This window comes from Chroicocephalus ridibundus, chromosome 1 (assembly GCF_963924245.1).
Source record: "Chroicocephalus ridibundus chromosome 1, bChrRid1.1, whole genome shotgun sequence".
Classification (NCBI taxonomy): domain Eukaryota; kingdom Metazoa; phylum Chordata; class Aves; order Charadriiformes; family Laridae; genus Chroicocephalus; species Chroicocephalus ridibundus.
In genome coordinates, this window is record NC_086284.1 from 6,354,406 (window position 1) to 6,371,796 (window position 17,391).

General features: G+C 49.2%; 2 protein-coding genes across 5 annotated transcripts in view; one reads left to right on the plus strand and one right to left on the minus strand.

The window, feature by feature from the left end:
- USP35 (ubiquitin specific peptidase 35) overlaps positions 1–6,735 on the minus strand; it is a 31,286-nt gene extending 24,551 nt beyond the window's left edge. Inside the window, exon 1 of one of the 2 annotated variants that reach the window (XM_063326483.1) lies at positions 6,602–6,735. The gene's annotated coding sequence lies outside the window, so the exon portion shown is untranslated. The remainder of the gene's footprint in view (positions 1–6,601) is intronic. The other variant, XM_063326473.1, reaches the window with a different exon arrangement.
- Positions 6,700–17,391, plus strand: KCTD21 (potassium channel tetramerization domain containing 21). Of its 3 annotated transcripts, none has more exons than XM_063326505.1 (3): positions 6,724–6,834; positions 9,424–9,689; positions 14,910–17,391. In XM_063326505.1, exon 3 carries the CDS (start codon positions 14,940–14,942, stop codon positions 15,720–15,722), a length of 783 nt encoding a protein of 260 aa, XP_063182575.1. In that variant the 5' UTR covers positions 6,724–6,834; positions 9,424–9,689; positions 14,910–14,939; the 3' UTR covers positions 15,723–17,391. The 3 variants fall into 3 exon arrangements, with proteins under 3 accessions (XP_063182596.1, XP_063182575.1, XP_063182585.1); XM_063326515.1 differs by lacking the exon at positions 6,724–6,834 and adding an exon at positions 7,087–7,153; XM_063326526.1 differs by lacking the exon at positions 9,424–9,689 and having other exon boundaries at positions 6,700–6,834.

Consider the following 17,391-nt stretch of genomic DNA (forward strand, 5'->3'; position numbering starts at 1 on the left):
AGTGAGTTGCTTCTTACTTGCAAAGAAGAAATCATGACCTGCTTCCCTGAATTCTCTGGAGGTCTGGAAGTACAGAAACGAGACTCACCTTTTATTGTCCTTAACTCCTGCTCAAATGGTTTCCTTTATGTCAGCCAAGACATTACTGTTATTCTCGCTGCATCCTCCAGGCAGCTGGGCAATGAGGGCTCAATCCTGCAGCGTGCTGAGCTGCTGCAGTTTGGAAGCGAGCGCACACAGCGCCTTGCCAGAGCACAAAACACCACACGGAAAATACTGTATTCTCTTGAAAATTTCTACCAAATTTGCCACGACTTGGAATACAACTTCTTAAAAGGACCGGCCTCTGTTGCCACACACCTCTCTAGGTCTGTTTTCCAGGAACAGGAAAAGTAATTGTGTACTACTGATTTTTTTGCAGGCAACAAATGTCCCCTTGATTCATATAGGCAAAAGGGGGTTTTTTTTGGTCCAAAGCACCTGCCTGTTCGTCCAGCCGAGGAGGAGAAACCACAGCCTGCAACTCATCACTACCACATCCGATAGATACAGCTTGAGCAGCGGGTATCGGACCGTCACAGGCACTCATTCCTATCATTTCCCTATGGCTATTTTTCTAAAAGGCTAAAAAGCCCTCTAAATAACTAGGAAGAAATTGCAATTTCCCTACAGTGTTGGAAATAATCAAACAGAGGCCACTGCTGGGCCCTCATCCGTGTTGCTGCACCTCCTACTTCTGCCTCCCCATGATCTAGTATAGTTTACACATCGGGTTATACTCTTCATGTAGCTGAGGTCTAGTTTTTCTGACTAAATAACCCTAATTAATATAAGTGATGTGATTCCAGTTCAATGATCTTCTGTGCATACGTCAAGCACTCACAGCGACTCGATGCTGTGGTTTCTACCTCGAGTCCTCTCAATGACACAACTGCTGCTTCTCTCTTTACTTCTTTCTTAATTATTTCATAGAATCATAGAACGGTTCGAGTTGGAAGGGGCCTTAAAGATCATCTAGTTCCAACCCCAGGGACACCTCCCACTAGACCAAAGCCCCGTCCAACCTGGCCTTGAGCACCTCCAGGGATGGGGTATCCACAACTTCTCTGGGCATCCAGCAACTCATTATTGTCTAAAGCCTCAGCCTACCTTATATATTATTTGCACTGTAATAATGCCCAGAGGCTTCAACTGAAATATAACCCACTTGCCTACAAACTAGCTATATGTCTATCTATATATATCTATAGGAATATACACAAGGAAATATGCATCTCGCTCAAGCGACGTGGCAGGTATCACAGAATCACAGAATGGCTGGGGTCGGAAGGGACCCCTGGAGATCATCTAGTCCAACCCCCTGCCAGAGCAGGGTCACCCAGAGCAGGTGGCACAGGAACGCGTCCACGTGGGTTTGGAATGTCTCCAGAGACGGAGACTCCACCACCTCTCTGGGCAGCCTGTGCCAGGGCTCTGCCACCCTCACAGGAAAGAAGTTCCTCCTCATGTTGAGGTGGAACTTCCTATGTTCAATGTTGTGCCCGTTACCTCTTGTCCTGTCACTGGGCACCACTGAAAAGAGGCTGGCCCCATCCTCCTGACACCCATCCTTTAAGTATTTATAAGTGTTGATAAGATCCCCCCTCAGCCGTCTTTTTTCCAGACTGAAGAGACCCAAATCCCTCAGCCTTTCTTCCTAAGAGAGGTGTTCCAGTCCCCTCATCATCTTGGTAGCCCTTTGCTGTCTCCTCTCCAGCAGATCCCTGTCCTTCTTGAACCAGGGAGCCCAGAACTGGACACGGCACTGCAGATGCAGCCTCAGAAGGGCAGAGTAGAGGGGGAGGATGACCTCTCCCCACCTGCTGGCCACACTCTTCTTGGTGCACCTCAGGATGCCATTGGCCTTCTTGGCCACAAAGGCACATTGCTGGCTCACAGTCATCCTGTTGTCCACCAGGACTCCCAGGTCTCTTTCCACAGAGCTGCTCTCCAGCAGGTCAGCCCCCATTCATCACGCTGTTGTAGCAACATAAAATACTGAGGCACATCCAGACCAAACCATTTGCTCAAGGAGATGCAATAGGTTGTGGTGGACCCAGCGGCCAAACCTCTCCAGACCTGCAAACACATTAACGGCGATGCTCCACCTTGCTTTGCTCACTCCAGCCACGGTCAGAGCTGCGCTCAATAAAGTGCCATGGCAAAGCAGAGGATCAGGTCCATTTTTAAGAGATCTGGGCAGAAACCCAGAGCTAATAACTGCAGAAAAACCCAGCTAAATACCCTTTTAGAAAGAGGAGTGAGACTCTGCCCATCTGCAGTGATAATGGGGGAAAATCACCAGCACAAGAAGCCTGGCCCAATTTTTTGCACGTAATTATAATCTGCCTTTCTAAATTCACCTTCTCTTTTCAAGGAGATCACGTATTCTCCGCTTCCTGTCCCAAACTGCTTTCCAGCGACAGATTGCACTTGTGTTGAGTGTCTCCTACTCGCTAGAGCTAATTACTTCTGGCTGGCGAGGCTCCTCGTGCGTTCCTGTCCCCTGTTGCTCTGAATCAGAACCGCCCTTTAGCACGGCACCCGTGGAGATTCCCCTTCCGCCGCAGGCAGTAGCAGATTTGGAGCAGGAGGTTGTCCCCACGCTCTGCAGGACCTTCCACCCTGCTCGGCAGCTTTCTGTCCTCTCTGGAAAATAAAGATTTATTGGAGCGTCCTCTCCCGACTGGACCGTTGGCATTTGGCGTGGCTTTGCTGTACAGCAGGAGCTCCACCTTGGGAACGGCGAGTTTCTCTCCTGTGGCCACACGCTTTTCTAAGAGGTCCCTAAAAAGTAACTAACCAAAAGACACCTGTTTGCAATCAGCCTAAAGTTACCATATGGTAGTTCCTACCTTCACTGAAATCTGTTGATGTTTTTAGATTCACAGACCGCTGCAGACCCTTTTCCTTTCTTCTGCGGTACCATGGATTTCATCAATCCCTTTTTCCTCTAAAACATTATCAATCCGTCCAACCACACCACACAACTCTATCAAACAGCCATCTCCAAGCGACTCATCACGGCCGTAATTCATGGACAACAATGCTGGGCGGGCTGTCCTACCCAGCTATCTCCGTTCCCGGCTCTCTTATTTCTCCAGCGCTGCTTCTTCGATCCCCTTGGTGCACACAACTCCTCCCAGTCTCTTCTCTTGCTCTGTGTTTCTTGCTTTTAGGCACTCAGTTATCAAATAAAAAACAGGCTTTGGCTGGATGTCAAGGCAATCAGCGCAATAATACCAAATAAAGCCCAAGGCCTTAACATTTCATCCTCTCTTTCTCTGGACAGACTCCTCCTCCCAGCTCCGGTCCTCCCCTCCAGCCAACAGCTACACACACGCATCTCTAGTAGGTACCGGTCTCCTTCCCTAATAAAGCATCTCAAACCATCGCTAGCGTATGATCAGCCATCCTGGTATGGATGCAGGCCCAAGGAATTAAACTCCCCTCTCCCGTTGCCTTGAAAACCAGCAGCAGCGAAAGGCAGATAAGGCAGGACTTGCTCTAACCCCTGGCTCTGTGGCTAAGCCCGGCACCAACCACAGACAAAAATAACTCAGCCCAGCTGCTTTTTCATTGTCTGAATATATTTGGCATTGGATGCCCGAAGGTTTTAATCCTGCCCGCGCAAGGTAAGTTTTTCCCAGGGTGGTCGCTCCTCCTCACATCCCGCAGATGAGGATATCTTCCTTTTCTTCCCCCAAAAGCCTTCTGCTTTCGTCCTTAGCCAGAGCTCTCGGCCAGGGCTGTGCTACCTTACTTCCATGAGGCTTGATAACAGGAGCACCCAGATCCTGCACTGACCTTCAGGCCAGTGTCCTTTCTATTATCATCCCTGGAGACTGTAAATACATCTACTCCGGAAAGCCGGTTGTTTTCTTGAAGGTATTTATAGCATTAACATCACTCTTCTTTCTTCAGATTTCTGTCTGCTTTTGTCTGTGTATAGAAATTAAACCCCTGGATCTAATCCAAGGAAAAAACCACGTCCTGTTCACCAAAGAATACCAGACCGAGAGCCGACACTGCCAGCGCCGGCCGGGATTCATCGGATGCTGCCTCACTGCTTGGAGATACAGAGATCTCCAATTTTTCGGTGGTGCCTTCAGGAAAAATGGGATATGACACTCATTTGAGACCTCAGTTTCCCTCCAGCCCCCAACACATTTGGCTTTGTATCGGCCACTCCAGAAACCAGGAGGGTGAAGTGAGACCACGGGCAAACTTTAAGGACCCCATCACAAAATGTCCGTGGCATTCTGAATCCACCCCCTCAGGTGAAAGCTCAGCCCCTTGCCACATCCGTTCAGCCCGAGGTAGGGCAGAAAGCGGAATTTTCTCTGCCACGAGTTCCATGATACAAACACTGTAGGATACAGTTGGGTTCCCAAAGCGTTTTGAAAAGCTCCCAGAAGTGGCAAATATTCCCACATCTGCTTTTATCCTTGGGTAACACCTACAAAGTCCAAGCCAGGGCAGATTTAACCTGAAAAGGGTTTGGATCCGGACTGCTCTGAATTTGACCCTCACCATTAGGGCTTTTTGGAACCCCATGGAATGGGAACATCCCTGGGTATCTCTCCCCAGGTCAGCTTCCCTGGGGAAAACCTGAACCCATCTTGACCAGTTCCTCGTAACACGATGCTGCCTTGCAAACAGGTTTGCAAAGCCCTGCAGGCACACACCCCCACTTGCCAACGTTGCTCCTGCATCCCTCCCTCCAAGCATCCTCCTCAAACATCCAAATCCTCAAGCATCCCTCCTCCAGGGTTCCCTCCTGCATCATAGCCACAGAACATATCACCCTCTGAGCATTCCTCTGGGAATCCTGACCCCTGAGCATCCCTCCAGAACCCTTCCCTTCAAGCATCCCTCCCTCGAGCATCCTTCCTGCATCCTGACCCTCCACGCACCCCTTACTCCAACCATCCTTCCTGCATCCTGACCCTCCACGCACCCCTTACTCCAACCATCCTTCCTGCAAACCCCTGTCCAAGCCCTCGTCCAAGCCCTCTCTTACATCCCAACCCCCAAGCATCCCTCTGACTAACCCTCCTGCATCACAACTCCTGCGCGCCCCCCCTGCATCCTTTCCTCTGAGCATCCCAGTTCCTGAGAACCCTAACTGCATCCCGACGCCCAAGCACCCCTTACTCCCAGCTCCTTCCTGCATCCCGACCCCTGGACATCCCTCCTGCATTGTGACCTCGAGGATCCCTTCTGCATCCCAATCCCCGAGTATCCTTACCCGAAGCATTGCTCCCCCTGAGCATCCCTTCCCCCCCGAGCACCCCTCCCTCTGAGCAGCCGGACCTCCAAATACCCCTCCTGTACCCCTTCCCTCGAGCATCCCTCCCTTTGGACATCCCTCCTGCACCCCTTTCCCCAAAACTTCCCTTTTGCATCCTGACCCCAAGCAACCCTCCCACTGAGCATCCCGACCCCTGAACACCCCTCCTGCAGCCCTACCCCCGAGCATTCCTTCTGCATCCCGACCCCCAAGTTTCCCTCTTGCATTCCAATCCCCGATCATCCCTCCCTCCGAGCAGCTCAACCCCAAACAATCTCCTGCACCCCTTCCCCCGAGCACCCCTCCTGCATCCAGACCCCCACGTAGCCCTCCTGCACCCTTTCCCTCGAGCATCCCTCCCTAAGGGCAGCCCGACCCCCAAGCAATCCCTGCATCCCAACCTCCCAACATCCCCCCGGTATCCCTTCCCCTCAGCATCCCTCCTGTATCCCCTCTCCCGAGCCCCCCTCCTTCATCCCTCACCCTGAGCATTCCTCCTGCACCCCTTTCCTCGACTACCCCTCCTGCATCACTTTCCCCGAGCATCTCTCCTGCACCCCTCACCCCGAGCATCTCTCCTGCACCCCTTTCCCCTGACTACGCTTCCTGTATCCCTTCCCCGGAGCATTCCTGCTGCACCCCTTTCCTCGACTACCCCTCCTGCATCCCTTTCCCCGAGCACCCCTCCTCCTGCATCCCTTCTCCCGTACCCCCCTCCTGCATCCCTCACCCCGAGCATCCCTCCTGCACCCCTTTCCCCTGACTACGCTTCCTGTATCCCTTCCCCGGAGCATTCCTCCTACATCCCGACCCCAGGCCGCCCCTCTGCATCCCTTCCCCTCAGCACCCCTCCTGCACCCCTTTTCCCTGACTACCCCTCCTGCATCCCTTCCCCTGAGCGTCCCTCCTGCATCCCTCGCTCCGACCACACCTCCTGCGTCCCTTTCCCCCGACTATCCCTCCTGCATCCCTCACCCCGAGCATCCCTTCCCCCGAGCATCCCTCCTGCATCCCTCACCCCGCGCACTCCTCCTGCGTCCCTTCCCCTCAGCATCCCTCCAGCACCCCTTCCTCTGAGCCCCCCCCCCGCATCCCTCACCCCCGAGCGCCCCTCCTGCATCCCTTCCCGAGCATCCCTCCCGCACCCCGACCCCAGCCCACCCCCCTGCACCCCTTCCCCCCGCACCCCTCCCTCCCATCACCCCAACCCCTCACTGCCCCTCCGAGCCCCCCCCTACCCCCGCGCTTTCCCCACCCGCCCCGCGTTACCTCCCGCCGCCGCCGTGCCCGTGAGGCTGCGGCGTGGCCGGCAGCGAAGCCGCAGTCCTGCGGGCAGCTCCGAGGCAGGGCCGAGGGTTGCGGTGAACTACAAATCCCAGGGCGGCCGGGCCGGGCCGAGCCACGCCGCGCCCCCCGTTTCCTCCTCCCGCCGCCGCCGCCGCCGCCTCCGCCTCCCGCGGCGCCCGGCGAGCGACGGGGCTCGGCGGCTGGAGGGGGCGCAGGTGGGTACGGCGGAGGGGATGGGAGGGGGGGGGGAATCTGCTCGGGGGGAGGGGGCGTGGGAAGGGGCTGGGGTCACCCTACCGTAACACACACAGGCACACAGCCGGAGGTGGGGAAACTGAGGCACGGGGAGCGGTGGCTGGGTGGCTGCCGCTCCGCGGGGAAACGCTGTGGGATGCGGGGAGGGGCGGGTGAGCCCCTATTGCGTGGGGTTATTTTTTGTTTGTTTGTTTGTTTGTTTAGTATTTTAAGCTCATTTCATAGCGCGAACGCCTGGCTGCGTGGGGAGGAGCCCAGCCTAAGGTTGCCCTTAACAGGGTAGGGCTCAGCGCCACTCTGCAAACTTTGCATCCCCCCCTTTCACCTGCTTTCAGTGAAGCATCTCCAAAATTAAAGGATTTACGGCGGTTTAGCTCATCCAAGCTCCCCACAACCGGGGCTGGCTCTGGGTCCAGCCAGACTGCAGCCAGCCCCGGCCGGTGGCGTGGGGCCGGCTGGGCAATGTACCTTGCGAAGGGTCTAAATTTGGATGGCCCCTACCTCGTTAGTGTTATTTCTGAGCGCTTTCTGCTAGCGTGCAGCTGCATCCCGGCTGGCAATTAGCTGCCCTTCTTAATTGCAGGGGTACCCTGGAGGTCAGTGGGAGATGGGGTGGAAGCTGGATGGTTGAGCCACCCTGGGCTTGCATCGAGCAGCGTGCAGGTGGTGGGCTACCATGTGCGTGGGTGATGTGGTCCAGGAACGAAATAAAGGGTATCTGGAAGATACTCCAGAGGTGCCGAGTGATACCCAATGCGGATGCTGGCACAGGACATTAGAAATCAGTGAAAACCTTTGCCGGGGATGGCATTAAGTTGGTATTTTGGACTGTATGAAGGGTTACATCAGCTGCTTGGAAGGAAAAGTGATGCTCCTGCTGCCATGAGACCCCAAACGGGCTCCCTCCTGGCAGCCGGTGGCAATGCCCTGCTGGCAATCTGCATGGCCCATGCAGTGGCCCCTGAGCCACCAGGTCACACCAGGAGAGCACCGAGCACCGCAGCACTTTGGCTTTTATTCTCCAAACCTCGCTGCAGCCGCATCTCTCTGGCTCTGCACTCGCTCTCCCCCTCCATCTTGGCTTCTGCTGTTCTCCTTCAGTAGCTGGTAACCTTCATTTTGGTCTCCTCCTCCCCACCGTGCCCCGCTGCTTTCATTCCTCTTCTTCTTCCTCAAGAGGAACCTGACCTTTGTTTTGGATTGCTCCTTCCTCTTACTAACCGGGCACCAGCTCTATTTTCCTGCCCCCGTCTCCCTACCCCCAGCTCTTTAGTGCTTAAATTCAGCGTCTGCGGCCTTTTGCATTCACCCGCATCCCTAAGGAAGCAGCCCAGGAGAAGCTCAAGAGCATCAAGGTTGCAGGTCTGGGAAGGGATGGACCCACAGCATCGCACCCGCAACAAACCAGGGACGTTATGAAACTGCCGTTTTGCGCTTTCCCATCGTTCGTGCGTCTTGTTGGCAGAGGAGCGTTTCTAACCGTGTCTAAGGGAGCCCGGTTAAAAAATTAAATATAATATAAAAAAGTAAATATAAATAAATATAAATAAGTGGTGGGTAAGCAGCTGCTCTCCGAAAGGTGGATGGTCGGCGTGTCTGTCGCCGGGTATCGCATCCGCCGGCAGATCCATACGACGATCCTCTCTTAGAGCGAGAAGGGAAGGGTGAGCCGTCGCTTCCTGCCACACGCCTGCTGGGAGTTTGAGTCCCCTCCCGGAGCTCGTCACCCGTGTCCCCCCGCGCCGGCCTCGGGGGTGAGCGGCCTTTTCCCCAAACACCGGCTGGAAATTTCCAGCGGCTCACAGCAGCCCCGAAACAAAAAGCAGCTGCCGGCCCCCCTCCGGCGCTGCATTTCGGGATATATTGCTGCTGGCGGACACGCCACGCTCTGCTTCGCTGGCTGAATTTTAAGCCTTTAAGCGCTGCACTATGTTTATTGAAGGGGATGATGTTAAATGAGCATCTGAAATTAAGCGGGTCCGTCCTGCAGCGATGGGAAAACATGAGTTTTCCTCTCGAAGATTACTATAAATAAGCATATAGGGTGTAGAAACCATATTGTAAATGTTTAACCTTCTGTGGTTGAGGATGAGCTGAAATAAATAAACATGCATCAGGGGTACGTGGAGGGAGGGTGAGTCTGTCCCTGTGACGGATTTTGTCCCAAAATCTTCCTTAAATCCAGCTCTCACTTGATACCTGGTGCCTACTGCTGGCTGCTCAGTGGTGAGCTGAGTTTTTTATCTTTTTTTTTTTTTTTCTCCCCTAAATACTATTTATTGTGTTTCTGCCCTGCCTTTGTTGTTCTTTTGTTATTTTTCTGCTTTCATGGGGGGTGACTCCCAGGCTTCAGACTGCCTCGTCTGCAGTCCCCGTAACACAGCGGGGCACAAACTGGGAGCTGAGGGTCTGGATTCCCTCTGCGAAATCGTCCCCTCCAGAAGGGACAAGGCATGAAAGTTGTCTGCAGGTGCTGTCACAGCAAGTGCCACAGGGCTGGGGGTGCCCGGGGCTGGAGCTCACAACTTCATCAGGTTTTATTTTCTCAGGACTCGGATGTTTTGTGGAAACTGGAATTTTTACCTCGAACCGAAACGGGGGTTTTAGTAAGAGGCGATGGAGCAAAGCGATACGTGCCGAGTGTGAGGAACCTGGGGCAAAACCCCAAAGCGGAATGAGCATTACGCAGAAAGAAGTGGTTTTGGCTGATTATGTTTGCCGTTAACGCTCTCTAATGAAGCAGACCGGAGCCCCATCCTGCGAACAGCCATCTTCTCCTGCCGAACCGCATTTACAGTCGCCGGCTGCCATACAGGTGCCCAGATACTTCTTTTTTCATCCTTCCTTTTTAGCTGAAATCGATCCCGCCCCTCCCGATGCAGACCGACTTCCCCTAATGCGTCCCTCGATCAGCCTCTCCTGACATTGATCCAGCCGACGTGGCTTTCACCAGCTCTCCTGGGCAACGCTCAAAAAGCCAGAGAGGTTTTTAGCCTGGCTGCTCTTCCTGATGCTTAGCAGAAACGCTCCCCGGCTTGCTTTAATTTTATTGCCACTTAAGCATCCTTCATTGTGCCAGCCTAAATAATTCATCTCCTTTTTTCTTTCTTTTTTTTTGGTGTGTGTGTATTTTGCACTTTGTTGTTACTCCTCAGCTGTTTCTTAGCGAAGCTGCACGTATTTCCTGGTTTTCAATACAGGTTTCCAAAGTTTTGGTCTGTACCAAAATACACATCGCTGTTGCTCTGCTGCTCTGTGTTTAATTCATTTAATTAATGAGATTCTCTAAGCGACACTAGGATCAAGCCTGTTAACCCCATCATAGGCGTTGCCTGTGAAATCCCAAAGAATTAATTCATTTTCCTTCCCTGCCATTCGTAAAGTGAAATTTGTGTTTGCAAGCGATTACTGCTGCTTTTCCCAAGCTAGATTTTCCCAAGAAATACTCATATTAGGGTTTACTTGTCAGGGAAATCAAGGCATCGCTACACATTTTCCCAAATAAAAACAACTTCTTTAGTTTTCTGATTTGTTTAGTACCTTGTCTCTGCCCTGCTGGCACTTATAGCTTTGGATACATTGGTGTTAGCTTTATTTTGGTAATGCAGAGAGAGTTTTCTTCAGATCTTCGATGAGACTGTTGAACGGAACCAGGCACACCACAGCTCTTTGGTGTTTCATAAACTTGCTGTTTCAGGGTAGATTATATGGAACTGGAATGATCTAAGTTATCCTTTTTTATCTGAATAAGTAACCAGAAAAATCCTGATAAAAATTGTCTTGATAGATAGATAGATAGATAGATAGACAGACAGACAGACAGACAGACAGACTTTATACGTATATATACCTTAAGGAAAGATCCACGTCTCTTTAAAAACCACATAAACATATTTATAACTTCAGACTTTCCATTAAGCTGCGTTTTTTTGGCTAAAAAGGGTAGACTACCGCTGCACCCGTTTTTCAGAGTGGTTAAAAGCGTAGCAATATTTGGGCCGTTTATTTACATTTTACTTACGTCGGCAAATCGTGACTGATGCTTTTTTTTTTTTCTGGATGATTACTTGTACGCTTGTGTTTTTTTGCCAAGTTGGGCGAAACAGGCACTCAGTTAAATTATGTATGCAGAATTTTATTTATTAGCTAATTAAAGCGCTCTCAAATGCGATGAATACATAAGAAGGGAAATAAGCTTATCCAAAGCTGTTCTACATTTAAAATTAGTAAACAAAGGAAGTGTTACGGATAATGAAGGAACTGAGCTGATGGTTCTAAATACATGAAGCAAAAATAAGTAGATTTTGTCATTTCACACGTTCTTTAACGCCTTCCTGCTGCGACAACCCCCATCACTCTCCCAGGTTCGAACCAATTATTTGCTGAGCTAAAATTCTAGGGGAGAAGGTGGTTACAGAAACGTTCCCTTTGTACCCTCTGGGGATGTGAATAAAATCCGTTTAAATTTACAAACCCTGGTCTGTCGAAATGCTCAGATGCTCAGACAGCACCTTCTGCTCAGCAGTTTGACTTTTCCAAAAAGTTCACCGCCGCTTGTTTCTCTCAATTTACATCACCTGAAAAGACTATGGCTTTAAATCAATTATTTTTCCCCACCATACTAAATACGTCTGTTTTAAAAGAAAGATGTATTTAAATACAAGTCACTCTAAAAGCACAAAATAAATCCTGCGCTCTGCGGCTAAATTTGCATCTGCAACTCTCAAATTAGATCTGTAGCTGATCCAATCTGAATGCATTTTAAGTGCTACTCAGGGAGCAGCTACACGAAAGGCTTTCCTGTAATTCTCGGCTTTCAAGAACCGTAACCCAAGTCGTGCTCATCCTTGGTGACCTCAGGTTACAGCCACCCATGTCCCACATGAGGTGCCCTCTTGGTACCTCCTCTTTGAGGAAATGCCACCAAGCAGAAGTGATTTCCGCGCTGCATTCTTGGATAACCTTCATATTGCATTAGCGGAGTACGCAGGCCTGATAAACCGAGGCAGGGACTTCAAGTGCTGGTTGGATGAGCAAAGAGAGAAAACTGACAACCCATTTAATTTTCATTTTTACGGGTTTATGAAAAGCTTTTTTCATAAACAAGTTTACGAGAAGAAAGCAGCACAGACTGACTTACTTTCCCCAGTTGCTTTGAAGTAACGTCAGTTGGCCAACGCATTAAGTCCAGGCTGACGATGAATCCAGCAGACGTATTGCACGCTCACTTGTGCTGCAGTTTTTGGGTCTTCCGAGCCTGCCAGGCTGTCAGATTCATCTTCACACTGTGACGATATAAACCTGCAAATAATGGGATGAATTAGGCAAAAGCAGATGGTGAACTTGTCATATGTTGATTCCATTTTATGAACAACAGCTGCGCAATAGTTACCCTGCAGCCTTATCCACGGGCCAGATGTTTGCACCATTAAATGTCTGAAATCTAACCCAGTGCGGGGGCAAAATAAAAGCAGGCTGGTGTTCTGGGAGACTGAAATCCAGGCTGGATGAGTCTGTGGACTGCAGAATAGCCATCGGCAGAATGAAACGGTCGGGGTATTTTGTTGGCAGCCTCCCTTTTGAGACTGCTGATAAAGAAACCAGTTACAAGATATTTTAACGTTATCTGTTCAGATTGGACTGAGATGTCTGCCTCTCATTTGACGTATATAGCCAGCAAGTCTCTGGATCAGAATAAACCTAGGGTGGGTCTCGAATTTGGAATGAAAATCTGTATCTTGTCACTGAGCATTTCGACCGTGTCATGGTCTTTAGGTCATGACTCTTGGCAACGGGCTCTGCCAAGTGAAGGCCGTTACCTACACATCGAGGGAAACGTCTCGCTCTGCGTCTGGCTCAGGCTGGCGGAGACCATGAGAAAACTACTCCCGTGGTGCAGATAAGCAGGCTTGGGCTCAAATGAAAGCATGACCTACACAGAAAGAAGAGAAAAAAATTGGGTTGTTTAGTCTAAATCAGCCTGAGTGGGAGCAGAGGAGGGAAAGAATGAACACGGCCTTTGGGTGTCATCGTCAGGGCTGCGTTATTTGCAGGGAACATTTCTGTTCCTTGATGAAACTTGACCAAAAAAAAAAAAATCCATTTTAGGCTGGTTTTGTGAATGTCAGGTTGTGCTTGTAGCAATGCTTTTACAGACATATTGCAAGCCCTTAGGGGAAAAAATACATGGCAGTCAGTCATCCTATAGAAATTAGACCAGGGGAAGCCTTTATGTGATCCGTTTTAACAGCTCTTGACTCTAAACTGGGTAGAAGTCTTCAAGAGTGGGAAGTACCCGGAGACTACAGCACTGAGGGGAGTTTAACAGTGAAAGAAGTAATTTTTTTCCAGGGTATATTTGGCTGAAGTTAGTAACAGGGATGATCTCGGTCATGAGGGTAGAGGGGGTGTTGTGTTGCTCTACGCATGCGTTTTCATTTGCCAATTTTATTGGATACGTGGGACTACGGGACACACAGGCAAAGCACTCAGGGGATTTAGAGATCTTCTTTCCATTAATTAATGTGCAGTGAGATATACACCGTGTGCCGGGGGCTAAAGAACAGAGTAGAATGTTAGTCTTAAACTAGAAATGAAATACAGATTCTCATTTGACCTGTCCATTAGCTGCCCTAGGTTGGGCAAGTTTTTCATAGCAAAATGTGCTGGCTATCTAGATGTTTATTTGGTTTAGGGTGCCATTACCACTACTGTTTGGGTTTTAGCAGCCATAAAAGAACTGATATTCCAGCACGAGATGACATTCTTCCCATCTGTATTTTGCTGAGACTCCAGAGCTGATAATAGTGTTGTAGGGTCTATGATTATTCTGTGATTAGTTAGGAAAATGCCTGCATTTAAATTTCATTTTAAGGGAGCTGTTTGGCAGCTTTTTGTTGAGTGACCGTAGTTACTGCAGCAAGAGCTACTACCTCTTAGCTCTGCAAGCAAACACGGATGGGTTTCCTGCCGAGTAAGTCAAATATAAAACTGGGAATTAACTGTTGATTGGAAAAACTGATTTGCAGGTCATCATCTAGCAGGAATGAGGGCCCAGCTTTTCAAGGCAGCTGAGCTGATCTGCACGGGAAAGGGCTACATAGCTCCGTCCTCTTCCCTTGCTCCAGCCCTGGCATTCATCTGCTCCCAAGATGTAGCAGAAACATATCCTGAAAAGAAAATGATGGTGTTTTCTCCCTAAACTGGCTGACTGTGGGGTCAAATAAGTACCAGAGCTGGCGTAAGGGAGGAGGAAGGTATGGTGGAGGGCATCCCTTTCAGAGGCAGTGATGCTTAACTGCACCACAAAATCGCATCCTCCTTTCGTCTCAGCTGATGGCAGAGAAGCTGCGTGGCAACTACGTCCACTGGGATATGGCCCCAATTAATTAGGAAATGTTTTCTAAGGTAAAGCACGTTGGAAGGAGAAAGCCTGGTAGTTTTTTTTTTTTACTGAATGGAACCGCAGACTGTCACATGCTTACGGCAGCACTGCTCGCTGGCTCCCTGCTAGGCTGACTCCACTCAAATGTGTGTCAGGGGATTCTGCTGCAACAGCTTTATTGCTTTAATTATATCTTCAGATGACATGGAAGAAGTTGGGATGTGACTGGTTCTTGTCCTGTCCTTTTTTTCCTCTCTAAATTCTCTTTTCATGAGGGATATGGGATCAGGTGAGCCCAGGACACAGCTCTTGCTTTGAAGACAGAAGTCATTCTGCTGTAGGCATCCGCAGGAGAGATTTCACTCTCCCATGACTCCCATGACTATAAAGTTTTGGAAGACTCGTGATTTCTGGCACTAACTGAACTAAACAAAGTCCTGTTCAGGTCTGTTAGGAGAAAAAACATCATTATGCTTGTTCTGAAGATACAACCTCGAAAAGTAATTCTCCACTTCTAATTTCTATAACGAATTCTTGCCATGTAGTTACCCTTATAGATTTAGGACTCTCTATCTTTATAGTTTAACCTTTCAAATACAGCTAAATGTGTGGTGTTGGATTCTTTTTTTTTTTTTTTTTTTTTTTTTTTAGAATTAGTTCCAGCATCGTGACTTTTCCATCATGTCAGAACCCATCACGCTCAATGTTGGAGGAAAACTCTATACCACCTCTCTGTCCACCCTGACTAGCTTTCCAGACTCCATGCTGGGGGCCATGTTTAGTGGGAAGATCCCAACCAAGAAGGACAGCCAAGGCAACTGCTTTATCGACAGAGATGGCAAAATCTTCCGTTATATCCTGAACTTCTTACGAACTTCTCACTTGGACCTCCCTGAAGACTTTCAGGAAATGGGCTTACTTCGACGGGAGGTAGATTTTTATCAAATTCAGCCACTGATTGAGGCCTTGCAGGAGAAGGAGGTGGAGCTTTCTAAAGCGGAGAAGAATGCCATGCTCAACATCACCCTCGATCAGAAGACCCAGACTGTTCACTTCACTGTCCGAGAAGCACCCCAGATCTACAGCCTGTCTTCCTCCAACATGGAAGTGTTCAGTGCTCATATCTTCTCCACGTCATGTCTGTTCCTGAAGCTTCTTGGTTCCAAACTTTACTATTGCTTCAACGGAAACCTCTCTTCAATATCCAGCTACCTGCAGGACCCCAACCATTTGACCTTGGATTGGGTTGCAAGTGTGGAAGGCCTTCCAGAAGAGGAGTACACCAGGCAGAACTTAAAGAGACTCTGGGTGGTGCCAGATAATAAGCAAATCAATAGTTTCCAGGTGTTTGTGGAAGAAGTGCTAAAAATAGCCATGAGTGATGGTTTCTGCATAGATTCTTCTCATCCACATACTTCAGATTTCATGAATAATAAGATTATTCGCCTAATTCGGTACAAGTAGGAATGGCTGTTTATTATGGTGCCAGCATGAAGATAACACAGGTTAAGTGTTTCCCTTTAAAACACACTTACAGCCTAATTCAGAATCATGCTTATCTGGATTAAGAGTCACTAACAGGGAGATGATTTTCCTTTAATGTATTTACCAATATGACCTTTCAGAATATGTCCATATTCTAGACGGAAGGAATATTGTCCAGCGCCTGAATTAAGGATTGGTTCTGTCTCTGCCTCCACCTCTGACCTGCTGTACAATTGTGGGGAAAATCACTTAACTTCTGTCCTTCTTACATTTTCCAGTTGGAAAATGGGCGTGATCCTTAACCTATATTGCAAGGGTGATGTGAGGGTTCAGTAATCAAGGTTTGGAAGGCTTTCTGGAGATCAGATGCGGTGAAAGATGCCATGGAGCTCCAGCACAGAGGACAGCCCAGGGGGCACATTTTTCAATGTCTTGCCATATCACTTGTGCAGAGCATCAAGAAGCTTGGTTGGATCCACAGAGAAGAAGCCTCCCCACATGCACGCGCTCAAAATAACTGTAAAGGATGGTGCAAACCACAAATGAGTAAGGGATCCTGTCTGTTTCAGTTCAACAAAGGATTTCTGTCACCATCTGAAGCTGACTCTTTATTTTCTGAACCCTGTGAGGAAGACCTTGCTCTGTTCTGCTGTCAGGAAAGCCATGTTTGAATGATGTGACTGGCACGGGGAACGACCAAGGAACCCATAGCAGATAGAATGGTGTTCGTAAAAACCGAGGAGATTGTGACTGGTGCGGAACTTTGCTTTGAATGCTCTGAAACATTTACATTCCAAAGGCAGCCAAGACAACTTGTCCTTTTCTTTCTCTTACAATGTTGTATTTGTCTGGAGGATGCTGCTGAAAACACTTTCTTAGCTGGAGACATTAGGAGGGCAGAGGTCCCCAAATACCTTCTGAATGTTTGAGTCTCTTCTCCCTGGGTATGGCCTTCTTTTGGGCACGTCTCTCTTCAGCAGTGCCTGGAGTGCATGGGATGCTCTCTGGGTAGGACAGATTCCATCTGAAAAGACAAATTTTCCCATCAGGTTACACCTAGTATTTTTCATTACAGAACCAGAGGCTTGCCTTTCCTATCCCAGTGCATTGAGCCATTTTTTTTACGTCATCGTGAAGTGGTCAGGTCACTAAGGTAGCATTTTATCCGCTTGCTTGGCTTCAGTGTCAGATTGTCGGAGGTAAGGCAGTGGGAAACCAGAGGTGATGACAATGGTCAAGCGCTTTCTTACACACACAGTCTGTGCTACAATGAAGAGCATAATCCACTAGCTGTGTATTAGCTCTAAACACCATTTGTGCCACATTGAAGGTGGTTCATCCTCAGCTAATTATGTTTAAAAGTATCTTAGCTGTCTTTCCCTAACCAGATTGCTACGTGTGCATGAGAGACCCTCTGGAACGTTTCCCACTGTCACTAGTGAGATAGAAGGGAAAATGCAATAACCAAGTTTTGTGTTTAGAATTCTAGTGCTTCCAAAAGTTCTTAGCACTTGGCTGCAAAGCTCAGTATTGCTCACGTTGTAACGAGTTTCCCAAAGTAACTAGTCTGTCATTACATTAAGCTGACCTGTGAACAAGCAGAAAGAAGCGTTTTGTTACTGTTGTAAAATACAGCGAGATAAATATA